At 31.8% G+C, this 15,480-nt stretch overlaps 1 protein-coding gene across 1 annotated transcript; it reads right to left on the bottom strand.

The window, feature by feature from the left end:
- Nucleotides 1-734: 734 nt before the first annotated feature.
- LOC127076565 (E3 ubiquitin-protein ligase CHIP) lies at nucleotides 735-5,178 on the bottom strand. The gene is made up of 8 exons (XM_051018247.1): nucleotides 4,836-5,178; nucleotides 4,612-4,679; nucleotides 4,273-4,336; nucleotides 2,806-2,877; nucleotides 1,716-1,849; nucleotides 1,390-1,546; nucleotides 1,192-1,302; nucleotides 735-1,109 (listed from the first exon to the last, which is right to left on the bottom strand). Exons 1-8 carry the CDS (start codon nucleotides 4,941-4,943, stop codon nucleotides 984-986), a joined length of 840 nt encoding a protein of 279 aa, XP_050874204.1. The 5' UTR covers nucleotides 4,944-5,178; the 3' UTR covers nucleotides 735-983.
- Between the last annotated feature and the right edge of the window lie 10,302 nt (nucleotides 5,179-15,480).

The following is a 15,480-nucleotide window of genomic DNA, read 5'->3' as shown; positions in this document are numbered from 1 at the left end:
TTGGTTAACAATTTTATCCTCAACGTTAAATAGTAAGCGCCAGTGAACTTTACGAGATAATGTCATTTTTTCTCTGACCTTAGGAGATCTCTAATAATTTTGTAAGGACTTCCTTTGGGTTATATTTAGAAATAATTTTGTCTAGTATTTCTTCAACACAGTTTTTTCTTTCTACTATTTCTTTGCGACAATTATCTCATGATCAATTACCTAACAGATACAATTTATCATATACTGCATCAACATTAAAGACACAGCCTTATCTTTCTACCCAAAAAAAATGATAGATAAAATATCCAAATGTGAAAATCCATCAATATTCTAGTAAAATATTCAAATTTTTACTCTAAAGAAATTTCAATAGCTCTTAGTAATAGTGTGAAAGACCATTTATCAAACACATCCATAAATGGCTGAAACTCATTAGAATCAAAACCAAAGTTTTTTAATAATAATGATAGCTCAAGCAATATGATTTGATTTCCAATTCTTTAATGCTGTAAATCAAATCACATTGAATTGCACATTTTACTTGTAAAGGATACACCATTTTTTAACGTGTGATTGCTTACCTACTCCACTTGTGAGATATATGAACCCAATTTGTTAAATTCATTAAATAATGTAGCAACACATCATTAAATAAGCTTTTTCCAATACTATATAAAAATTAATTCTAAAAAAATCTAACTAATAACAAAACTAAATAATACTTTTAAAATAAATTATTCAAATAAATATAAGCTTGCGCAATTTACTTTCTGAAGACGATCAAACTGGAGTTGACAAGTATATACACAAGGCATCACAGCAAAAACCATATATGTACACTTCATAATAAGCTGTTCAAAGTCAGAACACTAGCAGCAAACAATATTAGCATGTGAATTGGCCACACTTGTAACAGTATAGCAGTAATCAGCTAAATCTTCTGAGCAAACAAAACCTGCAACAAACTTTCAATTTACAACTTAATTTTTTTGTTAATCTATCTTGTAAGCCCACCCATGTCTGTCTAAGAACTCATGGACTGCTTCCTTAATGGCCAAGTTTGGTATTAGTTGTGACGGATCAAGATGTTCCCTCGTGATTGGATCAAAACCACCCACCTATAACAGGACCGGTTAAATGAGTGAAATTCAACTTCATGGAATATGTCATCCAGATCATGGAAAAGGCAAAACACATTACCTTCTGAAGATGATCAAGAAGTACTGCTCTCTCATATGTAAGTCCACTCGGAGTGATTACAGGATCATGAAAAATATCAAGTGTTATTCTACAGCATAGATGATCTGGAATCTGTAGATTCAATACCCAACTTAGGTGGTTAATACATACTAACTACTTCTTGAATCTAATATCTAAAAAGAAAAGTCGTGTACACACCTCAGCTGGTATGTCGTCTTCTGCAGCTCTATTGAAAACTCTTTCAATAGCCTCCAAACGTTTCAAATGTGAAGTAGTAGCATCATCTACAAATCCTTCTGATTCAGAGATGTCTCCGATGAAATTTGTTTCCTTTAGAGCAGACACACAGGCTTCTCTGAGACACAAACACATATTGTGATAATAACACTTTACATGATAATACAATATTTACTAACAAATAAATCATTGAAACTTGGCTGAAAAAAAGTGTGTTGTAGTTAATAATTTATATTAATAACAAATACAACTGATCAGCAACTGAGACAATCACCAGAAAAACATACTTCAAGTTCTGCAATTCCCAAGATCGCTGGGATGAGGCATGTTCCCACTCTTTGTATTTTGCTTTCGCAAGCTCTTGCCATATTTCTTCTACCATATAACCTTGTGGATTGGCACCCCTCCCAAGATTCAAAGCCTTAATTATGACCACAAACAGAAAAACAATCATCGTTCATTTAAAAAATAAGGGTAAGTCAACGTTAATACCTCATTAAAAGGTATCCCACAGTAAAATCAGCGGGAAAGTTGTATTCAATCAGATGTAACAAATTTTAAATGATAGAAGAACCTTGAGGTCATGATAAGGTAATGGCCTCAGACTATTTGTTTCTGATTTCCCAATTTACAATTTAAATTGTTACTTCCTCTGTCTCAAAACGACTGTCGTTTTAACAAATATAATTTGTTTCAAAATGACATTCATTCTCACTATTCTCACTTTTCAATGTAGAAATAATTGTTACTTTTTCAATTATGTCCTTTAATTATTACTCTTTACACTACTTACAACGCATCAATAGGGCTAATTTAGTAAAACTGTAACATCTTAGGACAATATCATTGCATTTCTTAATTTGTGCACAAAAACCTTAATTGACAGTCATTTTGAAACAGAGGTAGTAGAATATAAAAAAATATTATATCCCTCACATAAAATCCATGGATGCTAAAATATCAACAAGACTGAACATGATAATGCAACTCACAATATTACTAAAAGAAAACACGGACGACTGGAGTTCATGAATTAGAGAAATTAAAATTTGAAAAATCATCCACGGCCTAGAGCGGAGATTTTGGCTTAAAATCGGTTTGAACTACCCTTTTGTATGGAAGAAAATAGGGGAGACTGCCAAGTGTAAATACTAATGGGATAGGACTTGTAATGGCATTAATATGCTAGTAATAGAACTCCTCTACTGGTATTATGTATAACATCACCAGTTCATGGAAAACAGAAAATAATAATAAATTTTTTTGCAGTTAAAACACTTCAAAATAAATATTGGCTTAATCATACTATGAAGCACCACATAATTTATTGAAACAGATAACAAATTAATGGGATATGAATGAAACAGATATACAAACCTTTTCCAATTCTCTGATCCCTTTCGGAAGTTCATGTTTCTGCAGCAACGCAAGTCCCAACATATAGTGCGCCTGAAATATATACACAATATTCAGCTGGAAACAAGATAATCAAAACAAAGCACAAAGATGCAGCCATTTTATAGAATTAACTACCAGTAAATATAAGATATAATGAGAAAGACTTTCACACAGCCAGTGATTTCACCAAACTCTGGATATCGCTTTAAGAAACACTTACTAAGTTACTATACACGTGTAATAAAGTTGATAATTTGATATAGAATCTCCTTCCAAAATTAACTCAAAACAAGACATATACATGTATATTGGTAGTAAATGCACTAGATCCCCCAAAGTTATGTTTGATTTAAACACAACTCGGCATCATTTAGTCGCTAATGCAATATACAAAACTAAATATAAAAATAGATAAAGTTGAGGTTTGCTCCAAGAATATCCGGACAGATGTACATTATCTTAAAAGGCTTATAACAAAGATCGTTGTCTTACATAGGTTATCAAAAGCATAAGACATTTTATGGTTGTAGCCCAAAACAGCATTTAGAACGTCACAAACCAGAATAAAGAAAATACACACAAGAGAAACCCATTTCCTGATTTTATTATTGATATGCAGCATATTAAGCCAAAAAGATACAAAGACTAGACTGGCCAGTTTTTCTATTAAAAGAAATAAGAAAAAACAGTGTTTCTAAACTAAGACAACCTGTATAAGTTTGAGTTGGTAGAGTTGGAAAAAATGACAACGACTATTAAGAAAGTGAAAGGAAAATAACGTGCTGCTTGTGATTTAAAATGGCACCTCAATACAACCTATTTTGCACCTCTGTCAAACCCATAACTAATCTGCAAAGTACAAAGTCTAGCAATTAATTATGCAAGTATGCAACCAACCACTGAATAAAATGAGTCATTTACATTACCCAAATCATTCTGAAAAGAATAGGTCATATGTGAAAACTCGTAAAAATTCACTTAGGGTCTGTTTGTAAGATTAGGAGGGGAGGGGAAGGTGTTGTGAAAAGGTAAGGAGGGAAGAGAAATAGATGAAAAGATAGTTTATCAACTTGAATGAGGGAGTTTATTTTTCTTCATAATACGAAATCACCTCAAAATAGAGGAACTAAAAAATTTGTATTGGAGGAAGACTTTGGTGGTCATAGATAAAATCTTCAAATCCAATCGTTGTTATAATACTCTCAAAATTAAAAATATAATAAACCTAACCATTCTATAAAAAAGGCTCTAGAATAATTGTAAAGCTTCTTTTTAAGAATCGGTTGCCATCAACAAATTTGTATACCTCGTTACACGCAACTAAACGTGCAAACTAACTCATTCAAAATGAAATTCAATATGACTATCCAATGAATGAAGCCACTGAATCAACAACGTGTGAGACAAAATTAATTACAAAACAACAAACAGATCAACCACAATAACCTTAACCGAATTGCTGTCCAGCTGAATTGCTCTTCTAGAGTCTTCCTCAACCCTCTCCCATTCACTACAAACAAACCAAACACAACAAAACAAAAAACACCAGTTTCAAAATTGCTGTCGGATTGATACTACACAAAAAGAAAACTTCAAATAACAGACAGACAAAGCTAATGTGAACACAATTGCGGGCAATAAACCCTCCAAAATCACAATGTTTTAACCACAATTTCAATTGCATACCAGATTTAAAACCCTTATAAAAAACCACAATCCCAATCGCAGACCAAAATTAAGAGCCCTAAACACAAAATACAACCAAAAGAAGAATAAAATACATACTTGCGCTTGAGATGGCACAGAGCACGATTCGTATAATAAACCGGAATATTAGGGCAAAATGTTATTGCCTGTAAAAACAACAGCAAAATAAAAACCCGTGTAAGGAACTGAACAAAGTTTTCATCATTGCGATGAAAAACGAAATAGGTTAAGTCAAAATCGAAACATTTCAAAAAACCTAAAAAAAAAAGTAAACGATAACCGAAGAAGAAACCGAAGAGAACCTGAGTGTAAGCATCGATTGCTGCTCCAAAACGGCTTTTCTTGAAGTAATTGTTTCCGTCATTTCTCAAGAGCTCCGCTTGTTTCACCTCCGCAGGGTTTGGCGGCATTTCTCTTACTCTCTCTTTCTCTCACTATATCTATAGGTATATGTATAGTTTGTGTATCTATAGTATGTAGTAATGTGAGTGGATGAATTGAGAAAGAGAGAATTGGGAATTGAGAAATTTGGAAGGGGAGAGGGAGAAGAAACGGAAAGTACCGAGAAGAGAAGGTAACGACGAGTTTTGGAAATGAGCATAAAGTTCTTGACCCGCTAATTTTGAGTTAAATTCTTAAAATTTTGACACTCCTCATTATTAGGGTATTAGATTTTTAAATTGTTCCTCTAAGTCACTCCACAAAACAACCACACTTATTTTTATTATTTTTAGGGACATATCAAATACAAAATAGTAAATCAAATTAAATTAATTGGAATCCGTAAAAAGTTATATTTGGTTCAGCTGTATTTAAATATTTTTTTAAAAATTGCACAATTCGATTCGATTTTCGATTTGTAATTTATAAACTAAATCAAACAAAATTACATTACATTGGAACACAAATATCACTTATCTCACATCCAACCCAAAATTCAAACATATTATGTCTTAACATTACGATTATGAACGATTTTCTCAAACTCATACTTATGATTTCTGTTTTAGCTTTTTCAAATCTCTCGTAGTAGTGTCGCACATTCTTCTCTTCAAAAATTTCTTTTTCATCTTCTCATTTTTATGTTATTGTTGTCTCTTCCAATTACACTTTTATCGCAAATTTCTTCTCTAAATTCGCATCTCTTTTTCTATTCTTTCTTTTTCATCTTCTCAAATCTCTCATCTCCTATGTTTTTTTTATTTCATTACAATATTTTTGATATTGCTTTATGTACTATTTTATGTTTTTATTTCACTTTTATCTAATATGACTTTTGTATATTAAAGGGAAGTTGTTGTCCCAATATGATGAGTTTTATTATTATCCAGTAATGTATGAATGACTAAACACAAAGTTATGTTGTTCTCTATATGTGTATGTATGGCTCAATAAAAATATTATAAAAAATCGAACCAACCAAACCAATCCAAATTGTAATGGTTTGGTTTGGTTTACCTTAGTTTATTTCTAAAAGTCAATCAAACAAAACCAAATCGCACATTTTTTCTCTTGTAGTTCAAATGAGTTTTAGCATCAAAATTGCTTAAACCGCACTGCGAACACCCTTAGTTATGTTATGGAGCTCTACGTTATATTCACGACATAGACTATTGCCTATTATTGGATGTCATCAGACGGTTCCTGTAACACCCGAGTCCATGGAGGCCAAAGAGTGGTTACATGTTACACCCGAAGGCAATGGAGTGGTTGTTGTTGCACGAGGTATGATAATGAGACACTCCTAGCAGCTTCTAGGGGGAAAATTGAATCCACATCGGAATGAGATGAATCCTGAGGCTGTGCAGATATGGGACTACATGGTTGAAGGAAGGCTTATAAGGATTAATTGGTATTACCTATACCAATAAGATGCATATTCTTTTCGGTAGTCTGGCCAATAAGAACTCCATAATTAAGTGTGCTTGATTTTGAGTAGTATTGGGATGGGTAACCTTCTGGGAAATTTCCGGAAAGCGTGTGAGTGAGGACAAAAACATGCTGAAAAGACTCGTGTTGATTTGTGGGGTCAGTCAGTAATCCTGAAAGTAGTCTGGGGTGTTACAAATGGTATCAGAGACATATATCTCCCAGTACAATGTGGTTCGTGGACGAACCAAGCGGAAGTTGGTGGACATGTAACACCCGAGTCCAGAGAGGCCATAGGGTGGTTACATGTTACACCCGAGGGCAAGGGAGTGATTGTCGTTGCACGAGGCATGATAATTAGACACTCATAACATCTTCTAGGGAAAAAAAACTTAATCCACATCGGAATGAGATGGATCCTGAGGTTGTGTAGGTATGGGACTGCATGGTTGAAGGAAGACTTATAAGGATTAATTGATACTACCTATACCAACAAGATGCATCTTCTTTTTGGTTGCCTACCCAATAAGAAATTCATAGTTAAGCGTGCTTGACTTGGAGTAGTATTGGGATGGGTGACCTTCTGGAAAGTTTCTGGAAAACGTGTGAGTGAGGACAAAAATATGCTAAAAAGACTCTTGTTGGTTTGTTGGGTCAGTCGGTAATCCTGAAAGTAGTATGGGGTGTTACAGTTCCCCATAATCCACACTAAAATGATAGGGAACATTTATAACAATCATTCATATATAAGGCATTTCATGTGAGACTTCAGATATTATTTTCTAACTTATAACCGACTTTATTTTTCATTATCTTAGTGAATTGTTTGTTAAAGTGCTAAACTTTTAGGTCCATCATTATGTCGTCATATTGGATATCCATTTCACGACATAAAGACTTTATTTCATCATTCCATCGAGCATTTTTTATTCTCTAGCGGAATAGTGGTTATAACGCCCTGTTTCTCGTTTTTTTACTTTTTTTATTGGATTGAAATTGATTTTATTCAATTATTTGTGTGTTTGGGGTAATATTATGGGTATAATCAAGGTGTGTGGAAATTAATTAGAAATTTAGTTAATTTAACTAATTAAAAATAATATAAAATAATGGATTTATGAGATTTAGGTGGAAAATAAGAATAATGAGAAAATAAGGGAATAAGGTAAAATTAAGAAGAAGTTGGGGTTAAGGTGAAATAATTAAAATATTAATATTAGGTTAATATTAATAGACAGAGAGTGAGCTATTTTTATCGGTACCTACAATTGGAAATTAGGAGAAAAGGTTTTTGTGAAACAAAGACAAAGCTAGGGGTTGGAGAAGTAGATAAGTCATAACCAAAGCTAGGATTCATTGTAGAGGAAACATAATGTATCTTGCCTTCTTCATCCCATTTCCTTTCTCAATTGATAGAGTTTGAGGTTAGACATGGTTGATCAAACCTCTTTAACATATGGTGTGATTGTTGTGATTTGATTATGTGTTGTTGTTACTGAATGTATTTTGTTGAATTTACGAGTTTTGTTTGATTGATTTTGATATTGGTGTTAATGGTTGGTGTGTTGTGTTAATGGTGAGTTTGGTGATGGACAATCATAGAAAAATTGGTGAGATGATGAGGAGTCATGTGAGTTTAATAAGAAAAATATTGATGTGTAAATTCTATCATACAATTCTGTTTTGATGATAAATTAATTGTGTAAAATGTTTATCCATGTTAGAACATGATCGGGTAGGGTTTGGAGTGGATAAAGGATGAATAAGACGAGTAAATAGTGGGATTTCTGGAAAATTTCTAGACAACAATCGATTGGTTTCCCTGGAACAATCTATTGGTTCACAAAACTGAGAGATAAAATATTTGACAACAAATTCAAACCAATCGGTTGATCCAGCATAAGCAATTTATTGGTTTCCTTGTTATTTTTGCCATAACTTGAGTTTCGTGACTCCATTTGATGTGTGGTTAGAAGCGTTGGAAAACTAATGCATATTGTTATCCTTTGGTGATGCCATGAGAGTTTAATTATATGTGTATGATTAATGATGATTTAGAAATATATCAATTGTTATGAGTGTGTTATAACGATTGATGTGTTTGCGTATTCAATTTGAAATTGTAATCGATGTAGTCTTATGACTGACATTATTATGTTGTTGTTTAATTCATGGTGTTGGTTTAGAGAGAGAACCTATATTTTGTGATGGCCCTATAATGGAAATATTGATGTTCATGTTATTGGTTTAATGTTGTAACCAATTTAAGTGATGTTATTGGTTTAGTGTTGTAAATAATTGACGTCGATGTTATTGGTTTAGTGTTGTAAATAATTGATGTCGATGTTATTGGTTTAGTGTTGTAACAATTTTGAGTAATTGGTTTAGTGTTGTAACTAGTTACAAGTTATGAAGTTAGGGGTGGTAGTGATACCTTTGCGCATTTGTGTGTTGTTGCATTGCACACATCATGTATATTAGAGATATGTGAGTCGTGATCTAGTAATGTGATCATTATATGATCGATTTAGTGTTGTGATAGGGACGTGTAGTCAGGTTTAAATATGTAACCTGATGAGTGGATAGCTTTAGTAACATAACTCTGAACTTCCAAAACTTTGCATCACATGCATTGGAGTAGAGTCGAGTAGTGCTTTACATACATAAACCGTATTGCATGATTGATTGTCTTGTGATTGATTTTTCTGATATTGAGAATACTTATGTGTTTATCTATCTTTGTTGTACTTTGCACGATTATCATATTTTGAATTGTATTTTCACGCCTATTTGCTTGTTGTTGTGGTTTTACGCCTATGTCTGCAGATACTCATGTAGAGACTGGGGAGCCTTATATGCTATTGTAATATCCCATATTCCCTTAAATGCTCAATTAGTTGTTACTTGAGACCAATTGAGTTCCTATGTACTCTATATTTTTTCAGTTGAAACAATTAGAGCTCCTATGTGCTCTAAATGTTGTCAGTTGGGACCAATAGAGTAACCAATGAACTCTGAAGAGATTAATTATTAATAAAAGAGACAGACCAATATTAATAAGTACAAGAGAGGACATTTTTGGTAACATTAATAATTGGTCAATTGGTACTGGAAGATAAAATATCAATTGAGATATTTTTATTACTACTTGATATTATATGTTATAATTATATATTATGTGTGTATTTTGTATGGTGATGATTGGAAAAGAATGAGGAAGTGGATAAGAAGGAATAATAGGTAGGAAGAGAAAGAGAGATATCAGAAAGAAAAAGGAAAGAAGAGAGAAAGGGGGAAAAGGAGGAGAAAATGAGAGGAATGTGGAAGAGAATGAGAGAAGAGGAAACTTGAAGAAGAAGTGGAAACATCAACCCTTAAACCAAATCCTTATCATCATCTCATCTTCATTATCATCATCATTAACTTCATCCCTATTTCATCATCTTCATCATCAAACCAAGGTGAGTTCTTAGATAGAGTTAGCATTTGGGAGGATAAGTATTTCAGGAAGGGAAACTAGGTTGTTATGATATTGTGGGTGTTGATAATAACATGCTAATGATGCTTCATGTTGTTCTTAATATTATGTTATTTGTGTGATTATTGTCTTTACTGCATGATTGTTATGTGTTTTAGCATGGATTCATGATGGTATATGTTTTGGTATGGACTAGAGAGGTTGGAATTGGAAAAGGGAGTGTTTAGAAGATGAATTTGTGAAGAAAATTGAAGAACCAATCGATTGATTCTGAAACTAGTTGTCAACCAATTGATTGTTCCATGTTTCTGTGAAGAAAAATAGAGTTTTTACTCATGTCAATCAATTGACATGACAAACCAATCGATTGGTCCTGGCAATTTTGTGGAAAATACTTTACAGAAACTTCATGCAATCGATTGACTCCCAACTCAATCGATTGGTTTAACATTGTTTTGCCAAAAACCACTTATTTCATGTTTTTAAACCACGTTAGATGTATTATGACTTGTAGCATGATGTGTATGCATCATTTTTACATTAATCGGTCGATTTACATGAGATTGGATGGGTTTAACCTAGAATATTAGTTAGGTTAAAATATGTGGTTATTGTTTCCACCATAACTCAATAACCGTGAACCCGATTGATATGAGACTTGAAGTTTTGGGAAGCTAATCTAATGAGATGTTTCATGGTGATGAGAGACCATGAACTAACCAATAATGCTTGGTAGATGATAGTAATGATTGTGTGCTTGATTATGTTTGACTTGTTTGTGTATGACGACTTGAATAACCTAAGATACTTATGAGTATGACGTGAGTCGGATATGCTATGGGTTTATTATGACATGTTATGCCACTATGTATGTTTCATGTATGATATTTGTTATTCTAATGAGCATGCCATGAATTGGTTGGATGTTTGATTGTGAAATAACATGTTTTAAAACCTTATGAATATGAGTGAGGAAACATAGGAGAATAACTTGATTAATCTATACCTATATATAAAAGGGATACAATCTTTTAGAGTGGCTTTTATTTTTTCCAAAATTACCCTTATTTAATATTTTAATTTTTTATTAAATAATAAAACAAAATTGTGTGATAATAACTTATTGGTAGTTACCACTTGAATCTACAACAATATAACCTCCATGTTCTTCCATTTAGCCGTAACAAATAATGCATCAATATAATTTCTTGGTAGTTACCACTTGAATCTACAAAATTACTATTTATTTGTAAAATTTGTTCAATTTATTTTTTTTGTATTGTATTCATATTTTAACTGATTCTGTAAAATCTAAAATGGTTTGCCTCACGCTCCTTTTGATTTTTATCTCCCTCTGAGTTCTTCATATTACTTAAACCATTGTACTTGTTTTAAAGTTGATTTTAAGGAAGAAAGTTGAGAAATTTGGGAAATTATTTATCTATAATTGATAAGTGATTTAGCACTGAACTTTTACCTTCACCATTTAAGTTTTTTTTCTTTCTGTCTTTCTAATTATTATATTTCATTTTACTTGATCGTAATTGTTATTAAAATATATGGAGTTATTAGTTAATTTTTATGTTTTATACTAAAGTTGTGTTGTTATATGAGAAACTGATTTTTCTCTTTATGTGTTGTTTTATTGCACATAAACATATAAATAACTTTTTGAGATGAAAAGAGAAGAAGATGGAAAAAAGAGAAGAAGATGGAAAAAAGAGAAGTAAAAGAGGGAAGATTTTGGATTTTCAGTGACATTAATATGGAAGTCATTATCAAGAGAAACGGAGAATATGGCTGCCAACCCCCAACACATTGATATTAACCAGAGAGATCTTTCATGTTGGTGGCATTAATGACCGTACGACGAATATTTTTCTCAATTTCTCATAGTTTTACCACAAAGATGCCAATGTTTTTACATTGATTAAATTTAACATTAGTATGATAATCAAGAATAAACAAACTCATTATGATGATACCGACATATATGCCCTTGTTTTCTTTTTTGTTTTTATTTGAGATTTAGTGTAATGATCAACTATTGCATATTCTCATTGATGATTTATTTGTTTGTATTATATGATATTTTTAAATCTATGTTCACAATTTTCTTCTTTAAGTTCTACCATTAATTGTTTTAAAGAACAAATATAATATGCCTATAATTACCAAATTTGCTAAAACATATAGTCTATTATTTCATTAAGTTTGTTGGTTCAATTTATTTTACATTATTATATTTCTGATTTTTAAAGCATATAGTATTACATAATAGATGATTAATGATTACTATTTGTCATTTTAATGACATTTATCTTGAGATGTTTTTTCTACTACAAATCCTTCTATCTATATTTGACTCTAATTCATACAATTTCCCGTCTCTCTTTTCTATTTAGTTAAAAATTGAAATAGATTTATGGATAAAAAATTGTTTTACGTGTGTGCATACTAAAAAGACGGAGAGAGATTATAAATTAAGATAAATAATATGAGAGATATGATGCTAAGAAAAAGAATAGGAAACAATTTAAAACAATTTAGAATTTAACAACTTAGAAGTACAATATGATTTTTAATCATTATAATATGCCATTTGCATTATTAAATTGGTTCCTAGAATTTAACACTGAAGTATTTCAGAGAACATATGACATCTTACTTTAAATTCTAATAAATTTTATTTAGTGTATCTATAACTATCTATAATGGGGATATGATATTTTGAAGTGACATATTTTCATTCAAATTATATCGTTATTCCAACCAACTCATTATTCATGGATTATTGTTACTAATCAAAATATTTAACTTCCTCATTTAATTTAGTTAAAATAAATAGTATTATCATGAGTATCATACACAACACACTCATCAAAAACAAAATAAAAATTAAAAATTTAGAGAGAGAATGAAAGGGAAAAAAAAGAAAAAAATGCATGTTCTTAGTATTGGATTTAGTGATTTAGAAGTTTATTACCGTCTTTCAAAAATTTAATGCAGACTTCCCAATTGAGACAAGTAGGATCGAGCAAGACGTGAGGAGTAGAAGTTTATTTGATCATTTCTTATTTTGACATGCTTTTCGAGACATGGTGGTGCATAAGATGAATTTTTCGAGATATGGTGGTGCAGAAGATGATAGATTATGGATTTGTTGACTATCATGTGCTTTTCTTATAGCGTTGATTATGTACTATTTATTATTTTCATGATTATCAAAACATTATATGCAAATACTTTATTTTTTAATGATGTGTCATAGATTTATTGGCCACTGTAGCATCCGACACTCTATTGCAAGTGAATTAAATACCGATTATATTTGCAACATTTTTGTTGTTTTTCTTTATAATGTTGGTCAATAGTGTGAAATGAAATGAAAATAATAGATTTAGAAAATAAAAATAGATATTCAAATGAAAATAGGGAGAAATTTAATAATACAAAAGATAAAATTGGTTGGAAAAGATAGGAATATTTATTTATTTATTTATAATTAAGATGATAAATATTCACTTTCAATATGTTACCGTAAATTATTACTTAAATATGATATATATATATATATATATATATATATATATATATAAAGAGAGAGAGAGAGAGAGAGAGAGAGAGAGAGAGAGAGAGAGAGAGAGAGAGAGAGAGAGAGAGAGAGAGAGAGAGAGAGAGAGAGAGAGAGAGAGAGAGAGAGAGAGAGAGAGATGTTCCGCCTTTTTTAATGTTGATTTTTCAAATTTAAGTCATATTTACTAAAACATGTTGAAAGTGAATATATATCATCTTAATTTTATTTGTATGAAATGTGTCAAAGTAATTTTCTTTTTAACATGACATATGTGAAAAACATTGTAAAAGATATACATACGTAAGCGCACTAAAAAAAGCGGACAGACAAGCACGGGAGTAAAACCAAAAACTCAGTGTAGCGCAACAAGGAGATATGAAAATGGCCACGGGCTCAAATTAGATTTTCTTGATCCCACATTGCTTAGCTGATATATATTTTGAATGTATTCTTTGATGATATGACATTTCTTCATGTATTTGTAGTTTTTTAAATCTCAAGAGAGCATTAATAAAAGGATGTGTGAAGAATTGATTTGAATCTTTATAAGGTAAAAAAAGCTATATTATACTACTTACTATTAATTTTACTATCTTTTTCTCTAAAAATTTCTAATTTGAGAGTCTTACATTTTTTGTTTACTATGGAAAATTATTGCAATGAAAAAGAAAATACTTCGAATAAAGATTTCATGTTCGGTATTCCTTTTAAAGAACGTCATTGATTACACAATATCAATAGTACTTTGCATGCTTCAATATAATTTGAATATCTCTGTTTACCATTTTCAAAGTGTAATAATATTATTTTTAATATGACGTACAATACAAACCTCATAAAAAACATTTATTTTTCTCTGTTGTGCGCATTAAAAAAAGCGAACAGACGGGCAGGGGAGTGCCCGTCTGAACGCTAGTAACTTAGAAAGATAATCCAGGTTATGGAAATGGGTATACGGTGATACTTGGGGGCAACTGTACCTATGTGTGTATCATGGACAAGTATTCGCCTAATGAATGAATCAATATGCTTTGTAAAGAACATGTGTGTTTTTATGTAAGGAGAATGGATCATGTTATGATGCCATGAGAATTGATATGATATCATGAGAATGGTTAATATTTTTGGTGAGGAACCTTTGTTCCAAAAGTCATATTTTTGGTGAGGAACCTTTGTTCCAATTGTCCTATTTGTTGTTGAGAACTATTCACGTATTCATAATTATTTGTGATTGTGCACATACCACTTCAAGGGCTTAGGTAAAGCGGTAAGTGGGGATGTGGAACCAATGGTTTGTGCCTCAATTGGGTTTGAGCCCCAACCATGGAGGACATGGGGGAAAGGTGGACATCTAAGTGGGTTAGAGTCTCATATGGTAAAAGATACCCTAAGTGGTTAGAGTCTCATACGGGTGACGGTCGCTTGAACTGGGATTAAGCCTCATAAAGGACCCGATATCCACCGTGAAAGTCGAATCATACGGGAATGCGTGAACCAAGCCTTGGCCTAGACGTAGGTCTGATTGGGGATCGATGTTACGTGAATCCGAATAGTGATTTATTTAGTTATGTGAACTCAAGTTACATGTTTCCATACATTATGATTATCCCTTAGTTACTCAAGTCCTAGTTACAAGGTGCGAGTGATGCACAAGTAACAGAAGATGAATACTTGAGTTATAATCGAGTATAAACCCTGTAGAGCCGAGTGAACCCATAGGATAGGAGAACTCACTAAGATTATTATCTCATCCCATTATTGTTGTTATTTTTCAAGTATTCCTTGCAGGTTTAATTCAAGAAAGACCGTCTATTGATGTTTCAAGGGATGTTGTTTATCATGATCTTCCGCTGTGGAGTTGGGTACAATGAAGATATTGTACATAGTTCTTAGATTTTCATTTTTAGGCACTATTGTATAACATGTCCCTTTGATGTTTTTAGTTTGGACATGTGTATATAATGATGTTAATAGGCACTTATGATTGTGTCAATACCAATTAATAACACTTGTATGATATTAT

This window comes from Lathyrus oleraceus, chromosome 4 (genome assembly GCF_024323335.1).
Source record: "Lathyrus oleraceus cultivar Zhongwan6 chromosome 4, CAAS_Psat_ZW6_1.0, whole genome shotgun sequence".
Lineage (NCBI taxonomy): Eukaryota > Viridiplantae > Streptophyta > Magnoliopsida > Fabales > Fabaceae > Lathyrus > Lathyrus oleraceus.
This window is presented reverse-complemented; position numbering and strand designations above follow the sequence as displayed.

Bases quoted from the DNA above. Each gene is read 5' to 3' on its own strand.
- LOC127076565 (XM_051018247.1), bottom strand. From the start codon at position 4,943: ATGCCGCCAAACCCTGCGGAGGTGAAACAAGCGGAGCTCTTGAGAAAT. The intron at 4,680-4,835 runs GTTCTCTTCGGT...TTGTTTTTACAG, and splicing joins CAATCGATGCTTACACTCAG to GCAATAACATTTTGCCCTAA. The intron at 1,110-1,191 runs GTAATGTGTTTT...GTCCTGTTATAG, and splicing joins TTCTTGATCATCTTCAGAAG to GTGGGTGGTTTTGATCCAAT.